General features: G+C 41.4%; 2 protein-coding genes and 1 pseudogene across 2 annotated transcripts in view; 2 read left to right on the top strand and 1 right to left on the bottom strand.

Moving 5' to 3' along the window:
• Nucleotides 1-5,219: 5,219 nt before the first annotated feature.
• LOC125467449 (dual specificity protein phosphatase 13-like) lies at nt 5,220-15,469 on the bottom strand. Its single transcript, XM_048563272.1, has 3 exons — nt 15,372-15,469; nt 12,132-12,349; nt 5,220-5,419 (listed from the first exon to the last, which is right to left on the bottom strand). The coding sequence occupies exons 1-3, from the start codon at nt 15,467-15,469 to the stop codon at nt 5,220-5,222; spliced, it is 516 nt and encodes a 171-aa protein (XP_048419229.1).
• Nucleotides 15,470-16,409: 940 nt separating this feature from the next.
• Nucleotides 16,410-23,856, top strand: LOC125467448 (large ribosomal subunit protein eL6-like; annotated as a pseudogene).
• samd8 (sterile alpha motif domain containing 8) overlaps nt 20,351-24,395 on the top strand; it is a 47,526-nt gene continuing 43,481 nt past the window's right edge. The window contains exon 1 of the mRNA XM_048563557.2: nt 20,351-20,497. The gene's annotated coding sequence lies outside the window, so the exon portion shown is untranslated. The remainder of the gene's footprint in view (nt 20,498-24,395) is intronic.

Here is a 24,395-nt window from a genome sequence, read left to right as displayed (position 1 = left end):
AGGAGACTGAATCATGGTGGCCGGAGGCGGAGGGGCGTTGGTTTGCATGTCATTGTTTATTAAGGAGAAAGGTATTTTGAGTCAAAGTGGTTGCTTTTTGAGTTGGCAAGTGCAAGGTGCCCGAAGCAGTGCCAGTAATTAGACAAACAGGCATGTGGTGCTTTAGGAAGTGTTGTCTCTAATTATTTATTTAATATATAATGCGCATTTTTATGAAACCCGTTTGGAGTGAGATGCGGATATTACAGACTCTAGACAGAAGGTATGATTCTGTGACTAAATTATCTTGCAACAGCAGAAAAGGAGTATGCCACAGTTAATAAACATTTTCTTGCATTGTGTGACATGCAAATCCGGTGCTTCACAGATATGTCTTGAGGCCCCTGAAGGAAATTTTGGTTAGGGCCTGAAGTTCTGGGGTTGACTTGAATCTTGGACCCACATGAACAACAACATTGAACATTACTCAAGTTGGAGATGAGGAGAAGGACCTGTCAGAGAATTGTTAGTGTTTGGGATTTCTGACCTCAGCCAGCAGTGAAAACTTGGCCATTGAATATGTTCAAAGCAGAGTTAGACAGATATTTGATCCAGAAGAGAATCAAGATTTATAAGGAGCAAGCAGAAAAGCAGACAGATGCGGGTGAAGCGGTAATGTTGCTGGATTAGTAATCTACACGGACAAGTTAATGCTCTGTGGATATGGATCCAAATCCTGACATAGCAACTTTTAGTTCAATTAATAAATCTGGAATAAAAAGCCTGACTCAGTAATGATGGCACATCAATTGTTGTAAAAACCCATCTAGTTCACTAATGCCTTTTAAGGCAAGGAAATCTGCTATCCTTATCTGGTCTAGCCATTGTGTGGGCAACATAGATAACTCTTGTGATCCAGCGAGCCACTCAATTCAAGGACTGTTAGGGATGGGCATCAAATACTGGCCTTGCCTGTGACGTTCACACCTCATGGAACAGCAAAAGAAAAAAAAACTTCTCAGTTTCTGATCTGCCAGATAGAGGGAGAGGAATTGCTGATGTGTGCTGAGCTCAGACTACCTATACAACTGGTTTGACAACACTTCAACCAGAACAGATGTAAAAGAAAGCTTTGTGCTTGATGGCAATGGCTTAATTGAACAGGCTTATCTAGAGTGGCAGTCTCAGCTTCAAAATAGATCAATGGAGATTGATCAATGGAAAATAGAGCAGTACAGTGGCTGGGGTGGCACAGTGGCTCAGTGATTAGCACTGCTGCTTCACAGCACCAGAAACCTGGGTTTGATTCCACCCTTGGGCAACTGTCTGTGTGGATTTTCCTCTGGGTGCTCTGGTTTCCTCCCACAGTCCAAAGATGTGCAGGTTAGGGTGGATTGGCCATGATAAATGCCCATAGTGTTCAGGGATGTGTAGATTAGGTGGGTTATAGGGGGATGGGTTTGGGTGGGATGCTCTGGGAGTTAATGTGGACTTGTTAGGCCAAAGGGCCTGTTTCGATACTGTTGAGATTCTCTGATATGAGAGATCATATCATGTTCTAGCTAAGGGCATTTCAATGTGCTTTAAAACCCTTTAGGTGCTCATTGAATGCCATTAATGTTCTAATGCTGGAAGCAATGACGTCTAATTTGTACATAGAACACTCACCCCAAACAACAATGTGATAATAATCAAATGTTTTTTTTGAGTCATATTGGCTGAAGAATAAATATTCACCAGAAGTCTACACTACTTTTTAATGGAGTGATTGCCACAGGATCTTATGAACCCACCTTAACACCTGTTTAAAATCTCAAATGAAGACAGAACCTCCGACAAAGCAGCCCTCCCCAACTTCTGCAATGAAATGTCAGTATATATTCATATCTCTGCAGTGGGACATTAACTCACAACCTTTTGAGTCAGAGGTGAGAGCACAATCGTTGGACCACAACCTTTCCAGAATTTCCACAGATGTCTATGTAACAAAAAATGGTTTTATACACTCTACTGTTTGTGATCTGTTTTGATTCTACTGACCAGGAAAGAAATGTTTCAGACAGAAACAGATTTAACGTTTCGAGTCCAACATGACTCTCTGAAACTGGAAGGAGAGTCACATCAGACCCAAAATGTTAAATTTGTTTTTCTTTCCTCAGATGTGGCCAGGCCTGTCAAATTTCTCCAGCATTTGCTGTTTTTACTTCAGATTTCCAGTGTCTGCTTTATTTCATTTTTATTATAAGAAGTCTTTCAGGTTTGTCTTTGTTTTGCCCTTAACGGAAATCAGTGAATCCCTAAATAACTCTAAACTTTACATTATTCACACTTGGTAAGGAAGCCTCCAATGGCTCAGGAGCAAATGTACTACATAGACTGTTAATTATTAGCTACTCCTGTCTGTGGATTGGAGGACCTTCTGACTTCTTTGTGTTTTTCTTGTTTATTTGTTCGGGGATAAGGGTGTCACAAACCAGGACGATGTTTATCACCTATCCCTAATCGCTTCGGGTTTGGTTAAGAGTCAAACAGATTCCCAAGGATCCAGAGTCATGTGTACACCAGACCAAGTAAAGATAGTTCCCTTCCCTAAGGAACATGAATGAACCAGGTGGATTTTTACAATAATTGACAATTAGTTACATCTTTGCCATTAGGCTAGTTTTTTTGTGCTAGTGAAGGGGGCTGTCAATACTGTACGTCTGCTCTGACAGCTCTCCACTGAAAATAAAGCACTGACTTCTGAAATAATGGTGTGATAGAAGCATAGAAAATAAGGGATAGGACAGACCATTTACCCCATTGAGGCTGTTCCACCATTCATTATGGTCATGGCTGACCCTTTACCCCAGTGTGATACTACTGCTCTCTCCCTGTTTCCATTCACACCTTGGAGCAGGCTCAAGGAGTGGAATTGCCCACTTTTTCTCTTACTTCTTAGTTCTTACATTCTTGATCTCTAGAAACCTATTGATTTATTTTTTGAATATATTCAGTGACTTAATCTCCATACACCATCAAATATAACCATCATAAAAAGGACTGGAATTTGAACCTCCCAACTTCAACCACACATGAGTTTTAATGAAAATATTTGCATTACATTGCAATGTCCACTATTTGTTACTTAGTTCATGTTTTCAAGGATTCTTTTGTGTTCTCCCTAGTTAGTGATGTGTTAAATGTCTACTTTCCTTTCTTCACCTCTCCACTCCCTCGATTTATCAGGAACAGCAAAATTTAGTCAGCCATGGTTCCATTCATTAAGTTCCCTGCCATGTAATTGGAAACTAGGATAAGATTATTTCAATCAGACTTTCACTCCCTTAGTTCACTTTCACGAGTTGGCTGGGAGCTCAGTAACTCTTTCCCAGTGAAATCACAGTTTGAAGTTGTATCCACAATCCTTGGTTTAGTAATCAAACATTCTGCCACATTGCTACCTTTGCTGGGCATATTGACAAACCAGTAGGATTTCCCTCCCTCAGTTACTCGATGCTACTGCATGGCAGACCTTCTGGACTTGCTATTCTTTAGGTGTGATTGCCTAAGGCAAGTGTGTGCTTCTTAAATTCATTGATGAGAGGTTGGTGTCACTGGCTTGGCAAGTATTTATTGCCCATCCCTATTTGCCCTTGAGCAGCTGGTGGTGAGCTGCCTTCTTGAACTGTGGCAGTCCACTTGTTGTGGGTACGCCCACAATGCTGTTAGGAAATCAGTTCCAGGATTCTTACCTAACTACACAGATGGAAAGTAATATATTTCCAACTCAGGATGGTGAGTGGTTTGGAGGTGAATTTGCAGGTAGTAGTGTTCCCATATATCTGCTGCCCTTGTCCTTTTAGATGGTTGTGGTTGTAGGTTTGAAAGGTGCTGCCTAAGGAACTTTGGTGAATTTTTGCAGTGCACCTTGTAGATGGTATACTCTGCTGCTACTGAGAATCAGGAATGGAAGGTTTGGATTTTACTGAATGTGTGTGAGGAGCAGGTGGTGTAGTGTATGAAAGCTTGGATTGGGACTGATTATGTTTGCAGGATGGGATTCCAGTGAGATTCCAACTAGTACACAGCAGCCTAGTTTTGTTAATAGGGCTATTCTGTTACTTCTGGAGCAAAGTCAACACTTATAGAGGCAGAACCATTTAAAAATGGGCAGAAAATAAAACTCAAATGAAAGAGTGTCAAGTCGTGGCCTAAAATGGTAAGAATGTCCCAGGTTTGGGGAGTGAAGATAGCCCACCTATGCTCCCTCTTCCCCTTTTCTCAGAAGGGACTTCAAAGCAATGAATCATTTTTGAAGTGCATTCACTGTTATACTTATAGACAAACATCCCAATGAATTTGCACCCAAAAAATCCTACAAACAGCAATATGTGAGCTATGTTGTTTGGTGAGGGATAAATGTTGCCCAGCAGTGAAACTCCTCTACCCTCTTTCATAGGGCCACAGGATCTTTTACTTTCATGTGGGAAGAAAGGTGGAGCATCAGTTTAATTCATTACAGAGAAAAAATAAATGTCATATTCCACACTGTAGCATTCCATCAGTACTGCGCGAGGTTAAGAGCTCAAGTCTTTAAGATGGGGATTGAACCCACAAGCTTCCAAGTTTGACCTAAAAATCATCAGGTCATTTAAGTCATCAGGTCAACTGCTCAGCCTTAAAAAAAGGTCTTAATTAAAACCAGTGGTCTGAATCAGAAGGTAACAATAAACCATTTTGAAATTGAGCCACTGGATTAAACACAAAACATTCACCAAGTAAACTAGTTTCATTGCTATGAAAGGCAATATCCCAAATGGAATATGACAGTCTTGTGATAAGCTGAATATTTATTCATTCTATTTTGAGAGGCAACACAAAATTGCTGATTATATTTAAATAGAATACTAAAGAATTGGTTTGTGATGGGGGCCTGTAATGACTCTAAGGTCTTGGATATGATAATGCTGCAAAACCTATGTTGACGCAGGACCTTTTGTGCCATGTTGCTCAGGTAGTGGTGAAATAAAAAGCAAAAACATTTACAAATCAGATATAAGTTCATTCTGACTGAGATAAGAATCAAATTGCAGTATCTCTGCTCATAATGTGGTGGGACTCTAAACTCTTCTAGCTACAGTCACGGTGGTGCACAAATTAGGGTCATAATAGTAAATATGAACCATGCTGTGCACAGATACTGATAAATATTATCGTTATCAAAAAGCCACAGTTTGGTTTCAATAGAGGGAAAGAAGTCAAACAATCCTTTCCTGTTGTAATTTTATGTCAAAGTTTCGTAACTGCTTTAAAAACCCTCGATTGGGAAATATCCGTCGATGAGAAGCCACTGTCTTCACTGCATCGAGCAGAGAAAGGTGATGATAAATCATGAGGTAGGCCAGTACTAAGGAGACTGACCTGCTGTATCCGAAAGCACAGTGTACAAAGATCTTCCCTGTGGGTGAGAAAACCACAAAACACTGTTTTAAATTTCTGGATAAAATGTATCATTCTATAGGTAGTAGGAACTGCAGATGCTGGAGAATCTGAGATAACAAAGTGTAGAGCTGGATGAACACAGCAGGCCAAGCAGCATCAGAGGAGCAGGCAGTGGATCAGGATCTGAAACAAAAATTCTCATTTTCTGAAGAGGGGTCTAGGCCCGAAACGTCAGCTTTCCTGCTTCTATGATGCTGCTTGGCCTGCTGTGTTCATCCAGCTCTACACCTTGTTATCTCTGTATCATTTTGTACATCGTAGCATCTTCTGTAATACTGTATTTATAACCTGGAATGTGACAGAACAAAACCACTTTGTAATTAGACACTGATTCAGACTAGCCGTGGGGACTATTAGCCAATGCCAACAGACGGAATATGTCTCATGATTTTAATTTTGCTTTGTGACATTAACAACAATGTTTAAAATACAGGAGATTAACATTCAGTTATACGGCTCCATGTTGAATATTTCCTGTAGATTGACGGTTTAAATCCAGGCAGCAAATTTCCCAGTGGAATGTTTTATAAGTGGAGCAGATTGGGTGAATATAACCAGCGAACACAGTATTTTAAAATCTATTCATGGGATGTGGGAATTACCAGCTGGGGCAGCATTTATAACCCATCCCTAACTGCAAAGAGGACAGTTAAGAGTCAACCACATGGCTGTGGGTCAGGAGTCACATGTAGGCCAGACCAGGTAAGGATGGTATTAGTATTAGTGAACCAGATGGGTTTTTACTGACCAATTGACTCTAGTAATATGATTGCCATCAGGCTTATATAAAGAAAACTAAACTCTACGAGTTTTATTTTCCTCTCATAGAACTCAAACATCATGAGCTGCTGTGATTGAACACATTTCCCCAGGACATTACTTCAGGCTTCAGGGTTATAGGTCCAGCCACATTATCACTACACCAGCTCCTCACCAATATCACCAGCTTACACTTGAAAAAGAGCAAGGTAGGAGTAAACTTTGCTTTTCCATTTCCAGCGCAATAGCTCACCCACGAGGAATGGTCATACAGGCATTGTACCAGGAGCAGCTGGTACCTGTGAAACTATGCCCAGCCAGAAGAAGTACAGAATGGAGTAGGGGAAAGATTGCACAGAAGTGGATCAGGATCTGAAACAAAAACATAAATTGCTTGAAAACCTCAGCAGAAGGTTTTCTTCCCACAGATGTTGCCAGACTTACTGAGTTTCCATTGCAATTTCTGCTTTTGTCTCAGATTTGCAGCATCTGCAGTTCTTAAATTCAATTATATTGGATCGGGACCTGGTCTGTGAAATCTTGTGAATGTTGTTGTAGTGCTCCCCCTGCCGACCAGTAGGTGATTAACAGTCACATTTCAACTGCTGTACTTCAAAACTGTAGTGTCAAAATAGGTTTTTAAGATGTTCGTCCTTAAAATCAATGGTTATTCATACAAGTGTGACACAATAGCTGTATCTAGGCCCGAACCCATATACTGTATGTGAGCTCCTAAAATAAGGTTAAGTCTTGCGGGTGGTCTTGGGAATTAAGGAACACCAATATTGTGGTTGGACACTGGAAGAACATTCCTTCTCTTTTTTCAATTTGAGCCATATGATCTTTCACCCCTGATCAGGCGGATGAGTCTCAAATTAATATCTTTCCTAAAAGATGCTCTCTCTGAGATTGACATTCATGTTGTTAATTTTGACAGTCAATGGTTTAATTTTTTGAGCTTTTCTATCTTCCTTTTTGGATAGAACCTCACTTCCTGCCGACAATGTCATCTGCCCTTATGGCCCTGCTGTGCACTGTTTTCTGTCCTGTGACTGTGTTGAAGCATCACAATTTCACTGTAGGACAGGACGGTTAGTTTGTGCTTTATAACAAGAGTAACCAACATTCCAAATTATAACCTGAGTGCTCTTTTAAGTACGCAGCATCTAATTATTGACCCTTTCCTGAAATCCATTAGATTTTAATTGTTGTTAATCATGCCTTCAATTCCAGGAGTCAGGTTTGTTTTGGATTTAATTTACCGATTACTGAAATCAGTTTGATGTTGCGCCTTTTGGTGCAGAACTTTCTAGACAGAATGGACTTTTTATTTCGCTTTATTAATACTGTTCTTTAAGGCCTGTGTTACCTACCAATACACGATAGTGTGGTGAGATTGGCACATCCCAAAACCTTTCTAAGTATGGTAGCCAAACAATGTGTCATGCTTACATACAAAATCTTAAATGCCACAGCTTCATAGTTTGCATCACTGTACTAAAATTGACAACTAGCTCATTCGACAGTGAAAAAAGTTTAATCCTATGAATAAAATACAATCTTGGCTGTTTAACTTCATCCATAGAAATATGCAGCTTTGATTAATTACTCGTGAGTGCATGACTTGATCTTTTGTGAAGTCTACAAGTTTCCTCCTGTTTGTTGAATCAAAACAGATTCTGAGAATAACAAAGCTTTTATTAAAATTAAAGTACAGTTGTTAATATTAGTTTTTATAGCTTGAAATAAACTTCAAAAGAGCTGGAAGTAGCAGGCGGAATCTTGATGAGATGTTTTGCATGCCAGCTGGAGACTCGCACTGTCTCTATTTGTGAAGGCTCACCAAACCATAAGCCAATTAAGCAGAGATAGCATCCCCAGGGGTTGAAAGTGTTACCTACTGAGGGCCGCCAGTCAGACTGTCAGAGACTGTGTGGAGCTTGGAGAGCACAGCAGGTTAGGCAGCATCAGAGGAGCAGGAAAGTTGACGTTTCAGGTCAGGACCCTTTCTGCCTGGCCTGCCTCCCCAGGGGTTGAAAGTGTTATCTACTGAGGGCCGCCAGTCAGTCTGTCAGAGACTGAGATAACACCGTGTGGAGCTTGGAGAGCACAGCAGGTTAGGCAGCATCAGAGGAGCAGGAAAGTTGACGTTTCAGGTCAGGACCCTTTCTGCCTGGCCTGCTGTTTTCCTCAATCTCCACACTGTTATCTCTGACACCAGCAGTTCTTGTGATGTCTGAGTCAGAGACTGACAGCTCTTTTGAAGTACTGGGGGCAGGGAGTTGTGCAGGGTGGAGGTCATGAGCAAAGGTGTTCAGGTGGATCTGCTGAAATGTCAAAAATGTCAGAAAATGACGCTGTTGTTTTGGTAGATAGAGTTGATTTATTATTCAGTCTTACCTATTTTTCTAATCACCCTGTTCAGAGATGTTATTATACACCTTATTGCCGGTGGGGCTTGAACCCAGACCTTCTGGCTCAAAGTAGGGTCACTACCAGTGTGCCACAAGAGACCACATTCCCAATCAATAACTGCCCAGTCAATTAATGAATCAATAATTGATCCCAAACACATACCCAACTCCTTGCTAAATTACAAACTTCCCTCGTCTTTTTAAATAAAACTTTTGGAAATATATAATTATGAACTAAAAGTAATGTAAATTAAGATAACCTGTAAAAAACATTTTTTCTTCGTATTCCATACAATGCAATCAACAATTCATATTTTCCTTTCTTTCTTTAAACCATCAACAGCAACATTTTTAGTCACAAACAAGCCTATACACAAGCTTTTTTTTTAAATGTTCTTATAACTCCTCATACCACCGGACATCCGTCTTTGAGGTTCTTCAGTAATTCCTTGGAGCAAGCACTTCTATGAAATAATCTAACAACTGGTGATTTGCAACAGCCCATATTATTTTGGAAATCCTTTTTCTTTCTAATATTTCTTTGATGCTAGAAGGCTGATCCTCAACATTTTCTCAGTGATGCCCTTTGTCAAATGTACTTTGTCCCAAAGAGAACAGTTGTCCACATATAACCTTCTATGGGCAGACTTTTGAGATTGCATTTCCTTTAGAACATTGTTTACATACGTCGCTGTATCTATACCTTCTGCTAATGTCAATATTTCAGCAGCTAAGATACTTTTAAATCCTATAGTTTGGCTTCTGAGAAAAATGGACAGCTTTTATTGTTCTTTCTTCCTGAGACTATGATAGATGATTCTGCGGTACTGAGGTAGCCATTCTAAAGACTGGAATACACAGCATCATTAAAAAGGACTATCATTATATTTTCTATGACAGAGAAGGCTGTGAGATTTATTGTACATTTTTCTGAATTTAATTTCTTGAACGTTTTATTCACTCTTTAAAAATTTCCTCAACAGTAGCCTGTTTCATTATAGTACTGAATTCCAACATATTATGACTGGAGTCTAGTTCAGAACTAGAACTTCATCTGCACTTGCCTTCTAAACAGACAACAAGAAGAGGACACAGTACATCCTAACACACTAGCCACACAGCCCAATATCAAGAACATATCAGAACTTACAACAAGACTCCTAGGACCACTAGGAATCATGCGGCGCACAAGCCCACAGCCACTCAATGACAAACACTCACAAGGATTGAAAACTCTATTCCCCCAACATGCAGAATACCATGCCACACCTGACGGCCACAAGCATTACATCAGACAGACAGGAAGGAAACTAGCCATCAGAATACATGAACATCAGCTAGAAGCAAAACGACATGATGAACTTTCCCTAAAATCAGTACACTCTGACAGTGAAGGCTATCAGTTTAACTGGGACAATGTAACCATAGCAGCCCAAGTCAAACACAGCCATGCATGGGAACTCCTAGCAGAACAATTCTCAACCCATAATTTGATCAACAAACAAAAACAATTGGACCCTATACAAACCAATAGAGAACAAAACTGGAAATGACAGTACTCACCCTAATGGAGCAGACAGTATAAATTCCAAGCAGAGTAGAATAACATCGCTTCTTCAGAGGCCCCACTGATGATGTTACCTAGCATGTTGACGAAATGTCTGAACGAGAACAAGCCAGCTCGGTGAGCAAGTCAACAATCTCCCCCACAACCCGAGCTACAAATCTTTGCTAAAACTTTAGAAAGTTTTTGAGCTTTTTTGAGCTCCTGAGAATGACAAAACAGCATTAAAAGCTTTTGACATTCAAACATCTTGATGAAAATCAAGAAGAATTGATCAAAGTGAGTTTTTTTTTTAACAATAGAACTAACTCATCAACAATTGGGACAATCTACTTTTTCAAAACAGCCTAACCATTACAGAAATCCACTATCGTATGGATTTTTTGCTTTTTGGGTAATTGTCCCATCTGTGTTTGTGTTTTTACAAATTGACAACTTAGCCTTAAATTAACATTTGAGTATTGAGCCCATGGTTACAGTGAAGCCACATTTTACATTGCAAACTATTACAAGCATTGAGCTTTAACAGCCAAGGGGCACAGTGTCAATCAGTCTTTTCTTTAGCATTAACAGTGAATGTAATTAAGGATGTTTTGGGGTAGAAATGAATTCTGCTTTGTTCATCCATATATTTTCTGTTGTACATAACTGTTGCATGGTTTATGAAGTACCATTTTTTTTGACAGGACCTGCTGTATCAAAGTTTGCCGTACGTATCCTAACGCATACTAAGGCCCATCACATCAACATTGCTTCCTGGTCCTCTATGGCCTCAGTTTTAAAATTTTTGTCCTTGGTTTCAAATCCCTCCTTTGCCTCAGCCTTGCCTACCTCTGTAACCGCCGTCTGCCCTTCCTCAAACACACCTCCGAGATATCTGCAATCCTCTCATTCTGGTCTCCTGCATCCCAATTTCCTTCACTCAATCATTGATAGCCATGTAGCTAGCTGCCCTATGCATCCAAAATTCACTCTCTCAAACTTTTCTTTAAGATGTTCCTTATCCTTAACTCTAATAACTGTTGTTTGCCTGTCCTGTTATCTCGTAATGTGGGAATGATTGTCAGAGATGGATTTTAGCCTTCAGGAGTCTGATTCAAGCACAGGTGGTCTGTAAATTGGGGAGGGGGTCTTGTTTTACTTATTAAGAAACAACTCCAACGCCCTTTCTTTCAACTAATTCTAATGCACAAAATTTGCCACTTTTATGCCACAGGTATGGCCAGATCATCTATGATAAAGAAGGCTGTTTAAACTCAAAAGGTTCCCGAACGTACACTTCCAGAAGAGATCACTGAATGTACATTATCGATGGTGACCCAATTGGACAGGCAGTGCCGTAGTGGGCAGCATCTGCCCTAGTAGCCCAGAATCCTGGATTGATGTTCCGGGGACATGGGTTTGAGTCCCACCATTTCAGCTGGTGAAATCTGAAATCAGTTAACATCTGGAATATAAAGCTAACCTAATGGCAACCATGTAACTACCGTTGAATATTGTAAAAGCTCATCTGGTTCATTTGATCCTTTAGGGAAGGAAACCTGCCAACTATACCTGGTCTGGCTTACATTTGACTCTGGACATCCAGCAATGTACCCTCTGGGCAAGCGAGAATGGGCAGTAAATTCTGGCTTAGCCAATGATATCCACATCCCGTGAACAAACGAAAAAGAAATTTTCCTGTACTTACCCAAATTGATAAAGCCAAATGTGGAACTCCTGATAGATGTACAAATTTAGCACTGGCTGATTCTAGGAAGTTAGTTATGAGGATAAAACCTTGGACTACATATAGTTCAGTTAATTATAACCTTAATTAACTGAATTACTGAACAACATTATCCACAGCATCTCTTTTTATTATCTTTGTAATGAAATTAAGAATCAAGCCAGCTTATAGGACTATTTGACATGCTAGAATGGTCTCTTACCTCCCAATATATCGAGTGCCTTATGTATATAGTCACTTGCAGAATAGAAATGGGCAGCAATGTCAAACGTTGGTACGTCATGAGCTGCAATACCATAATAATCCACACTGGGACCATAGAAATCTTGGCATCCACTGGACGCAACCTGTTTGTGTGCTGCATTTAACACATGAGTGATACCCAACTTCCAAAGACGAAATCTGTCATGAGCTATTGTCCTAATGAAGCAAAAGATATTATAAAATACTTCAAGAATGCACAAACATGTTTACAATGTTATTGGCTTATCCTTCTCTGCACAGTTGGCAAGGGATTGTGTTTGTCAATGTCAGGGAAGCCACTTATGAAAATGGTTCAGTTTCCCCAATTTCAACCCAATTGTGTCAGCATCAAACTGGCACTCCTCAGGTGCAGTATTTCCTAACGTAATATTCCTTTTACACTCACCAGACCACGTTACCAAATATTCTTCCTTGTACCAGTCAGGATTTTTCTGAGGATAAAGTAGAGATTTACCAGAATGATTTGACAGTGAGAAGTTCTAGCTTGAATGGAGGTTAGATTAGAGAAGGTGAGATTGGTCTGCATGGAGCACAAGAGATTGACAAGTTCTTGGATAGTGGAGTCCAGAGGTTATGATGGGCTTGAATAAGGTAAACAAGGAAGGCCATTCCTGAAATGATGATGCAAGGAGTATGGGGCACAGGTTGAATGTTTTGTGTGGGGAGTGATGCAATGAAGAACTCTTTTACTCAGCCAGTGTAATAGTCCATGAGCACAGGTGACAAATGATTATAAAAGGAAGTTGGTTGGGATCTTGAAGGGAATAAGTTTGAAGGGAATAGGCTACAGGGATGGAATGGGGAATGGAACCCACTGGATTACTGTACGAAAAGTTTTCATAGATGTGATGGACTAAACAGCATCTTTCTTTGCTGTAATAACTATATAATTCTGTGTCATCATATTTTACAGACTATTTGAAGGAATGTCAGATAACAAGGTTTAGAGCTGGATGAACACAGCAGGCCAAGCAGCATCAAAGGAGCAGAAAGGCTGACGTTTCGGGCCTAGACCCTTCTTCAGTTCCTACTATATCTGAAGGAATGTCAGTTGGTCTTGAGGTCTCCACAGCCAAAAGGGTACCGTTTTAAAAATGTCAAGCGATCAGCACATCAGTCTGGATTGAATCAATTCAAGTCTTCGAACTAAAACAACTGTCCCAGTTTATTTATACACTTGACACATGATTCAAAGTGTTTGGTGTAATGTTTCAGCTCGCTATCGCCCATGACACTGCTACTTTGTTGAAACATAAGTTTGCAGGTTGCGGTTCCTTGGTTAAGCAGCAAACCAGATACTTCCCATCTGTTGTTGTATTTGTTGTTACTTTTGTAGCCTGGTGTTCCCTTACTCCCTTTGACATACATTAATTATAAGAATACTCAGTAATTACTCAAGGAACCTCAAGGAATCATTAATTTACTTATCTCTCAGATGCCTAGCTAAAAAAAAACAAAATTCCTGAAATGAAGTATGCAAATATCCAGCTAATGTTGAGAGTTGTGCAAAAATGTTTTGTCACATCACGGTGGCTCAGTGGTTAGCACAGCTGCCACACAGCGCCAGGGACCTGGGTTCGATTCCAGCTTCAGGCGACTGTCTGTGTAGAGTTTGCACATTCTCCCTGTGTCTGTGTGGGTTTCCTCCGAGTGCTCCAGTTTCCTTCCACAGTCCAACGATGTGCAAGTTAGGTGGATTGGCTGTGTTAAATTGCCTATAATGCCTTGGCAGGAGGGCGTGGGATTGCAGGGATAGGGGTAGAGGGTGGGTCTGGGTGGGATGGTCTTTGGAGGGATGGTGTGGATTCGATGGGCTGAATGGCCTGCTTCCATACTGGAGGGATTCTAAGATCCTCACCTTACCTCCATCCTGCCAGCTTCAGCTGATCAGAAACAATAAGGACTGCAGATGCTGGAAGCTAGAGTCAATAAATGTGGAGCTGAAAAAGCACAGTCCATCAGACAGCATCTGAGGGGTAGGAAAGTCAATGTATTGGGCCAAAACCTTTTGTCAGGACTTGGGAGGGGGAGGGGAACACAGAAATACAGGAGGGGGTTGGGGTCTGTGGGAGAAGAGGTGAAATGGAGATAGGTGGATGCAGGTGAGGGATTATTGTGGTTGGTCAGTGGGAAGGGTGGTGTGGATAGGTGAGCAGGAAGATGGACAGGTTGAGGGTGGAGAGATTTTGAGGCTGGTGACGCAGGCACAGGGTCATTGTCAGTGGCAAAGGGATGTTTAACTCCTCCTGCTGGTGAGAAGAGATTTGCTGGGCAGGTAAAATGGTAAGGTTTCACTTCTCATTCCATTCTTGCCATCTCTATTTTGAAAGCATTGATTGAACCAGCAGGTGAGGTGCCCTGCAGATCCTGATAAGTTGCCTCAGACGTAAATGTCTGTTGTGGTCCTAAAATGTTGGAAGTACATTGATTGCCTTGTAACTGTGGCCCACGTGGGAAAGCGGCTGTAGCCATTGCACTAAGCTAAACAGAAACGGATCTTAAAATTTTTCAGGAGCAAACTACTTCAGATGCTGGAATCTACATTGAAAACAACAAATGCTGGAAATCACAGCGGGTCAGGCAGCATCCGTGGAGGGTCAGCGAGCTAACATTTCCAGTCTGGATGACTCTTCATCAGAGCTGACATGAAGTAATGAAGTGACTTCATGTCAGCTCTGCTAAAGAGTGTGAAAAGTTTTTGTTTGCATTCTGTTTTAGCCCACGATACTGGTACTAAAAGTTCGTAGAAAACGTGTCTCAGGATTGGACAATTTAGTAAAAGATTAAGCCAGCCACACAGTGAGAATTCAGAAGCCTTGAAATTACTGAAACGACCCCACCCAGCATACAACCAAACTGCTTGAAGTTTAGTGGGAGAGATAGTAGGAACAGCCGATGCTGGAGAATCTAAGATAACAAGGTGTAGAGCTGGATGAACACAGCAGGCCAAGCAGCACCAAAGCAGCAGGAAAGCCGACACCTCAGGCCCAGCCCCTTCTGATGCATCAGCTTTCCTGATCCTCTGGTGCAGCTTGAAGTTTAGTGATAGCTTTGACAAGCTGGCGTCATTTTAGCTTCTCTTACCAGCCCACTCTGTGCCATCCGCATTTCACGTTTTTGTATAATCAATGCTACTGACCTTGCCAACGGTGTTTCTGCCGTTTGAAGGAGTACTTACATATCTCCTATGTATAGATTAGGCCAGACCTCGTCGATGCGGCTGAGCGGAACCCTGTTTTGACGTAAGATTTCCTCCAGCTCCATGACTGTAGGCATTTTGGCATTTGGGCTGGAATTCTTGGAAAAACTGGGATTGCCACCGGTTTGATTTGCCTCCTTTGACATCACTGTGATATAGGTTTGTTTAGTAACTTTTGTGGTTCAGAAGGACTGCTCCCAGTTGACTGTGTGGACTCGCTCCCTGCCAGTTTTTGGACCATCTCCAGATGATATGATGTATATCAGCAGGTGCACACGCTGAATCTGCTGAGTAATGATATATTCCAATTCAGCGGCTCATTGGATCTTACAGGTGCCAAAATAAAACACCATGAAGCAGACAATGAAAGTCAAATTAAGTCAACAATTTTCAACAAAATCCTTGTATTTTCAGTTTGGTAACAAAATATTGGTGCAAAGTTTTCTCAGACATAGGGAGAAGAATTCTACTCTGGTGGCATGTTTGGAGGCAGGGAGTGTATTCAATCAGTTCCCCCCCCCACCTCCGAGTTCCCACTTTCATTGAAATGAAATCTGGGTCAGGCAGGCCTGTCATTGGATTTCCCAATGTCTGTCAAATCAGACCGTTAAGTGAATAATTAATGAGCTTTGTAAGGGCCTTGTCTCTGCTGCAGCAGAGTTGGTATCCTGGAGTGTGTCGTGCACAGCTGGTAAGACAGTGCAGGATGCCAATCATCATCTGAAAGCCTCCCTCATCAAAGGCACTCATTTGACTAATTGAGGGCTCCAGTATTGAGTATTGAGGGTGGGCGTGATGGAACAGCTGAGAGCCACTCTCTCGACATGCTGCCAACAGCCCCTACTCTACTGCCTGTAACACCCACCCCATGAAAACCCTTCCCGGCATGACCTGGCGAGGGTTCCCCATCATTCCTTGGCCTCTGGTGATGGCAGCAGCCACTTCAGTCACACGCACACACATACACGTGCACACTCGCATTCATGTACGCGCACACACACACGCACACTTGCATTCATGCACGCGCACACATACACACTCATGTACGCACACTCGCAGGTGAGGTGCCCTGCAGATCCTGACAATTTGCCTCAGGCATTAATGTCTATTGGTCCTAAAATGTTGGAAGGACAATGATTTTCTTGTAACTGTGGCCTACGTGGGAAAAAGTGACTGTAGCCATTGCACTAAGCTGAAGAGAAACGGATCTTAAAATCTTTCAGGAGCAAACTACTTCAGATGCTGGAATCTGTATCGAAAATAACAAATGCTGGAAATCACAGCAGGTCAGGCAGCATCCGTGCAGCACACGTACACACACGCGCAAGAGACAATACTTCAGGCGAGGAAGAAACAAAGAAGATCCATTAAGCACACTTCTGTCACCAGACCAGATTCTAGGCATTGCTGAGATGTTTTCCTCCAGTTTCCTTTTCGTTCTATTTGACTCCTTGCTAAGGACATGGGGTTGTGGAACCCTGGCTTCTCAATTTACCATTGAGGATTCACTCTTTCATAGTCCTTGAAGCTGTTCTTCCTCTTTTTTTCAAGAGGTTAATTGGCAAGGAAAAAAGAGAGGAGCTACCTGCTTGGAATTTTTTTTAACTTTTCCATGCACAGAAAAGAGAGGCAGACAGATGATATCTGCTTCATGGGCTGGATGCAAGAACATATAGCATAGAACTGTACAGCACAGCACAGGTCCTTCGGCCCACAATGTTGTGCTGAACTTACTGCTGTATTGTCCAAACACAAAACAATAGCCATTCGCCCAGAACTCAATCAAGAAATTGCTACTACGTCGAGTTCTCCTCAGCACACACAACTAATCCAAAGTTTGTGCAAATTTTCCCTGACATGCACCTTGGAACTGAGGTGTCAAGGAGTCTCCTGTTCACTTGAATAAGGCAACATTCAATCAGTAAAGTTTGTGGAGAAACATAAATGATTTTTTATGGCAAAAATATACATTATTCATTAAAGCTTATCTTTATGTACATATGGGGTGGGGGGGGATGCTCCGTCTGAGTAAGAATACATGTCATATCGATGTAATTTGTACTGAGTTGCTTTAATGAAATAAACTATATCTTGTGTAAGATAAAAGGTGTTTCTCATTCGACTACCAAGTGGTTTTCCTCTACTACACTCAACCAAACAAGCCCTGTTGAGTCTTACCAGGAAACATGGTACACTATGAAGAAGATTAATCTTATAACACTTCCCTCCTCCTCAGCTCGGGGATCAGACACCTCCCAAATTGGATCAAGCCCTCTCTCTGGGTAGAGATTGAGCCACCTCCATGCTCGCACTATCTATGAGCCTCTGTAACTGCAGACTCTGTACTTGCAGCTCTGCCCCACTCCCCATCTGACTGGAAACCAAATCTGTCAAACTTAGTTTTCTTTCAGGCTGACAGCATATCAGAAGAATAAGCCTCATTCTGTATCAGGAGGCCACACAACATCTGAGGAATTCTATGTATCTGGACTGAGACTCTTTCCCCATCACATTTTTAGGTGCAGGATCAATGATTTTGAGTTACTTTCCTTCAATGACAACATCACAGGTCGCTGACTGAAAACTTTCTACACATGATTCCATTATCCTTTTGAAAGTCACCACGTTCAGGGAGAGCCATGGTCCGCTCTGGCATTAGAGCTTAACCTGAGCATCACCACACTTCAAATGAGGTTTGGGAAGGCAGGGCCTTTACTGTAATTTCAACCGGTATAGGAAGCCAACCCAGAGCGTTGGTGTCACTTTGTTGCGAAATCAGCCATTCAGCCAACTGATCTAGTTAAACCCCATGTCTCATTGATGAGTTAAATTGACTCAAGCCTTCAATTATCCAGTAACACAATTTCCTAACTCTGCCAAAGTAAGTGATTGTGTGCTGTTTCTTTACTTCCCTAAAGTTGGCATTCTATAATTTAATGCTTCCATGTGTTTAATTACAAAGTAATGATACAGTCCAAACAACTTGTGGAGGTACATAACAGACTCCCTTTGACTATTTACACATTTTCCAAACATTTAGAAATTTGATCTTGGATTATAGATCCTAAGGCCGTATTTTAACTTAAATCTATTCAACAAGAAAAGGTTAAACGTGGTGTCTGAGAGTCTGTTTTTTTTAGGCAGTTTATCCCCACCTCCTATCTAGACAACTGATATTACATTGGCAGCCCATAATCCCCACCACAGTTTGCATTATACATGACAGGGAAATCCCGTCTTCCAATAGAATGTAACGTAAGCTATAAGACCATAAGACATTGGAGTAGGAATTAGGCCATTCAGCCCATTGAGTCTGCTCTGCCATTCAATCATGGCTGATAAGTTTCTGAACCCCATTCTCCCGCATTCTCTCTGTAATTCTTAATCCCTTTAACAATCAAGAACCTATCTACCTTTGTCTTAAATATAGTCCATGACCTGACTTCCACAACTTTCTGTGGTAGTGAGTTCCATAAATTCACCGGTCTCTGGCTGAAGTAGTTTCTCCTTATCTCCATTCTAAAAAGGTCTTCCCTTTACTCTAAGGCTGTACCCTTGGGTCCTAGTCTGTCCTAACAATGGAAACATCTTCCCAACATACACTGTCCAGACCATTCAGTAGTCTGTAAGTTTCAATTTGATCCCCCTCATCTTTCTAAACTCCACTGAGTATATACCCAGAGTCCTCAAATGTTCCTTATATGTTAAGCTAATCATTCCTGGGACCATTCTTGTTAATGTCATCTGAACGCAGACTAGGGCCAGTACATCTTTCCTGAGATATTGGGCCCAAAACTGCACACAATACTCTAAATGTGGCCTGAGCAGAGCCTCAGAAGCACTCTCTCAGATTTACATCACTACTTTCATATTCAAGCCCTCTCAAAATAAATGCAAAAGTTTCACTTGCCTTCTGAAATACTGACTCAACATGCAAGTTTATCTTGACAGAATCCTGGACTAGAACTCTCAAGTCTCTTTGCACTTCAGACTTCTAAATTTTCTCCCTATTTAGAAAATAATCCATTCCTCTATTCTTCTTACCTCACATTTTCCCATGTTGTACTCATCTGCCACTTCTTTGCCTAGTCTCCTAACCTGTCCAAATCCTTCTGCAGTTTCCTGGCATCCTCAATAATACCTGTCCCTTTAACTAACTTTGTATCATCTGCAAACTTAGCCAGAATGCCCTCAGTTTTTTCATCCAGATCATCAATGAGTGAAAAGTTGTGGTCCCAACACTGAAGCTTGTGGAACATCACCTATCACCTGTCGTTATCCTGAGAAAGACTCTTTTAACCCCACTCTGCTTTCTGCAAGACAGTCAATCTTCTATCTACGCTAGCACCTTACCTCTAACACCAAGAACCTTTATCTTACTCAGCAGACTCCTGTGCGGCACCCTGTCAAAGTTCAAGTGGTACTTAAGGGCTCCTTCATAAAAAAACCTGAAACTGAGAGTATATTTGCTTTCTCAGGTGGCTGGACGTTAAGTGGTCTCATAACACATTCGAAGAAGACCAAAGATCATTTTCTTGCTAATCATTGGTCTCTATTTTCTTTTTACATCACTTTTCGCTTTGGTCCTATAAAACTAACTCCTTTGTCATTCAATCGCTCCACCTGTTCACCATATCACTGATTCTCCTCTGGTCCTGCGGTTAGTGCAAAGTACACGAGGAAACAAAACTTTGTAATCAAACTCCTGATCATTGGCTAATCTTGGTCACTGTGCCGTCCTACTGCACTTGCAGCTCCCTCAGAGCTTGTTGTCCCTCCGCTTCTGCAGGTGGCGCTGTGTCTGGAGTTTACCCTCCGAGCGTGCGAGACTTGTTATCCCTCCGGTTCTGCAGGTGGCGCTGTACTTGGGGTTCACACTGGGGGTTGTGCAGTATTTCTGGCCCTCCGGAACGGCAGGTGGCGCTGTACCTGGGGCTCACTATCCGAGTTGTGCGGGGCTACGGGGGACGCAGTGATATGTTGTGCGTGTGGGAAGGCGACGATGAGGTGGAGTTTTTCTTGCGTGTTCATCTGACATGGGGGTCGGGCTCCGGTGTTAAAAGAAGAAGCAGTATCTGCTCCTGTTACGGAGCGGGTCTGTGCCGGTAAGTAACAGCTACTTAAGGGTGTTTTAAGTTCGTGTTAGCGGGACTGTTGTCAAGGCCCAGTTGTGAGGGTCTTCAGGGCTGCAGCCAGACCCAGACCCAGAGCCAGAGCTCGAGCGCTGGTTGTACTGATCCCCCGAATGCCTGAGCGACACTCTGTTTACTGACAAACCTTTACCAGATAAAATCCCCACCTTATGTTCTGTGCGAAATCAGGCCAGTTTATTCTGCTTAACATATCTGGCTGAGGATCGGTGAACCCTAGCATAGATACAATACTGCACCAATGAGGAAACAAGTTGTAGGATCTGTTCCCATTTGATCTGGCTCCAGCGAGTAGATGAATTTCTGGATGTGAATTGATTCATTTCTCTTTCTCTCATATAAGCTGACGAATTTTCCATTGTATGAAATGGAAATGGTAGCTTTGCTACTGTTACAGTGCAGTAGCCTAGATCGGATCCTTCTTGATGTTGATAGACGCAAATTAGTGTTTGGCAAGTTTGGGTTTTGATTTGGGTTGGCTGGGCAGAGTCATTAGCAGACGTACTTCTGAAAATGAAATCATATGGAGTTTTGTAACGCTAGCAAGTTAACATTTTTCAGTGTTAGACTTCACTTTGTTGCAGTGAAACCTTTTCTAAGACTAACATTTCATACATCTGAGCATGAATTGCCTTAAAATTCATATTCTGACAGACTATTGAAACATTAAGTGGCCAAACTCTCATGTAGTCAAAACCAGATTTTTTTTAATGTTCTTCATTTTTTTTCCCTGGGCCTAACCACATGGTCTGCTTGAAGGGTTCTGGTACGGTTTATAGTTTACATCAAAATAAACAAGATAAGTGCAGTCCATCTGACTAATCGTGGAATGTAGGCAACACAATATCTCACGACAGGTCCCTGTCCATGTATTCATTCAGCCCCTTTGAATTATGCAGCACATTGTGCTGAGGCTTTTAATAGTGTTATATTGTGAGACTGTTGGAGACCTCCAATCTGTACCCCACTTCAGGCAGTCACAGCTGCCAGAATAACACACAATCTGAAATCAGAAAATGACCTGCAGTTAGGGGGAAATCGGAATAGACCACTGGGAAAGTTAACTCAAATTCTCAAAAATTGCAAATTTAAGCCAGGAAATTTTATGGGCCATGATGCTCAGAAGTATATGTTTCAGTCACCTACAATGATTAAAAAAAAATTTGAATGCTCCATAGGCTGTGACATAGTTAATCATCCTATTTCGAATTGCTTCTATACATTTGTGTGAACAGTCCATCATTGGAAAAAAGATTCAACAGTAGAGTTATGGCAAACTGAGAGAACTGGCATCGTAATGCCATTTTCTCAGCAAATTGGCCAGGGTTCATAGTTACTGAGGGCCAACATTTTGATCAATGTTAAGTAATGGTGTGTTTCATTCCTCAAGAAGCCTCGTCATCAGCTTCCTTATTCTGACTCATGATCATGACTTAAGACTTGTGATTTGTAAATGACAGACAGACAGAAGGGTCTAGGCCCAAAACGTCAGCTTTTGTGCTCCTGAGATGCTGTGTTCATCCAGCTTCACACTTTGTTATCTCGGATTCTCCAGCATCTACAGTTCCCATTATCTTAGATCTTTCATCGTCGTCCTTTAATGTGGTGTACAGGAATAGATTGGCCAAAACCAAATGTGGCTGTTTCCACGTATGCTGACCAGTGTTATGAAAATGTTGTTAAGAAATTTTACTGCTTTGAAAAATAATAATTTGAAAAGTATTTCCAGAAGTTGGAAAGCAGTGAATCAATGTAAGTAGCTGCTTGAGGTTTGCACTGAGCATCCTTTGTCAGTTGACTCTGGAGCAAGTAAGGTCGTGTCATATTGAAATTGAACCAGTTGGCTGCCTATAGATGTGACACATCATTTAAGAAAACACTCAATTCCCTCCTGCTTCCCTAATCTTTGTGAATAAATGTGACAAAATTTCTTCCCATTCATGGGCTATTCTAAAATACAGCTGATCCTGCCTAATATTCTGAGCTTCTAAATTTCTTGCAAAACATGCACTTGAACAAGATAAATCTGTAATATGACACTTGTTAGTATAGAAGCAACATTACCATTAACTGCATTTTCTGTCTCTTATTGTAATGTCCTCTTTGTCTGTAATTTGTCAATCAGTGGCAGCTCCGTAGGAATAATTAAATTGGACAGTAGGAACTGGAAACAGTGAAATCAGAAAAGGGGAAAGAACTTAGTGCAGATTTGGGGTTTGATTCTGAATATATAGTATTATACAAGAAATAACAGAAGCAAGAGAAGATAATCTGCCTGTTTGGTCTTCTATATGATTAAAGCTGCTCTTCAGCTACAACTCCAGCCTTTTGTCCACTCTCAATTTCTTGATTGCCTAAGAGACGATACATCCTTCTATCTAGTGTTACATATGTTTCCAAATAAAGAAGGTAGATGCAGAAGTAGGTTATTTGGTCCCTTGTGCCTGCCATCGTAATAATCTGAAAATTATGGCTGATCTGTTTGCATTTAGGATTCCATAAGCCTGTCTACCCCCAGATAACCTTCGATTCACTTACTTAACAAGATTAGATCTTCAGTTTTGAAAATATTCAATGACCCTGCCTTCGACACTTAAGACCCAGGGAATGTTCTGGGAACCCGGGTTTGAATCCTGCCATGGGAGATGGTAGAATTTGAATTCGGTGGCAGACAGCAGGAGAGAAGGAATTGATGGTGGAAGATACAAAGGAACAAAAGATACCACGTCACCAAGGTAGCCACAACCCTGTGCTGGCTCAGGGCCTCTGCCACGTATATTAGGAGAGCCATATACAAGTGAAAATACAGACCACTTGAGTCAAAGATTGAGAAGAAATTGAAGGAGAATACCCCCTTTTCAATGATCAGGCTCATTGGAGGAGACAAAAATAGTGGTTCCCATGTCATCAGAATCTGCAAAATGCTATGCTATTACCCCACTGAAGATGTCCTTCGCAAAGGAGTATCCATGGTAACAAACCTTTCAGCCAGCACAAAAGGGATCTCTATGCATCTGTCACCTGTATGCTTATCATGCTTACTGCTCACCACGGTTGTTAAGTGTGTGATTTTCCTGAATCATCTTGATCATGGCCTGTTGCTTACAGTTGGACCTCTGGCTGTCAACAGTGTCTCACTGCATAGAGTTCACCGGAAATTTGACATCACAACATCCATAAAGATTGACCTGTAACATGTAAAAATTTCCAAACACCTGACTGACTCCAACTTAGCAAAGTTGCTGTGCAGGCCCAAACACTAGGAAGGTGAGATCCTTAATACTAAGAAAGAGGAATATCAACTGACAGAATAGTCCTGCCCACTTGTTAAGAAGACTGCACAACTCCATGTACTATCTGCCTAAGGGGGTTTAATCCACATAAATGAATCTTTTGAGCATGTTGTAAAGATAGACACAAGTTGGGATTTCAGCAAAAGAAAATCCGTAATTAAGGATCTAATTATAACATGAAACAATGTTGGTTGTCAGAAAAACCCATCTCGTTAATTATTATCCTTTAGGGGAGAAAACTGCCATTCTCATCGGGTCTAGCTCCAGGTGCACAGAAATGCTGTTGATTCTTATCTGCTCTCTGGGTAATTGGAAATGAGCAATAAATGTTGGCCTAGCCAGCGATGCCCACATCTCGCGAATGAAAGGTTGGATAGGCCAGGACCTTTTTCACTGAAGTGTAGGAGGTTGAGATGTGACCATATAGAAGTTTTTAAAATAATGACGGGTATAGATAGCATCAATAGTAGTTGTCTTTTCCCTAGGATGATGGGTTTCAAAACAGGGTTTATTTTTAAACTGAAAGGAGAAATATTTAAAAAGGACATTGGGGCGCAAAT

Source organism: Stegostoma tigrinum, chromosome 37 (assembly GCF_030684315.1).
Source record: "Stegostoma tigrinum isolate sSteTig4 chromosome 37, sSteTig4.hap1, whole genome shotgun sequence".
Classification (NCBI taxonomy): domain Eukaryota; kingdom Metazoa; phylum Chordata; class Chondrichthyes; order Orectolobiformes; family Stegostomatidae; genus Stegostoma; species Stegostoma tigrinum.
Note: the sequence above shows the minus strand (reverse complement) of the source record. Positions and strands in the feature narration are given on the sequence as shown.

What these genes read in the sequence shown, in the direction of transcription:
- LOC125467449 (XM_048563272.1), bottom strand. Translation starts at nt 15,469, where the DNA reads ATGCCTACAGTCATGGAGCTGGAGGAAATCTTACGTCAAAACAGGGTT. An exon ending in AATCTATACATAGGAGATAT is followed by an intron (nt 12,350 to 15,371) that starts GTAAGTACTCCT and finishes TTGCTTCATTAG; the next exon opens with GACAATAGCTCATGACAGAT. An exon ending in GGCACTCGATATATTGGGAG is followed by an intron (nt 5,420 to 12,131) that starts GTAAGAGACCAT and finishes TCTCACCCACAG; the next exon opens with GGAAGATCTTTGTACACTGT.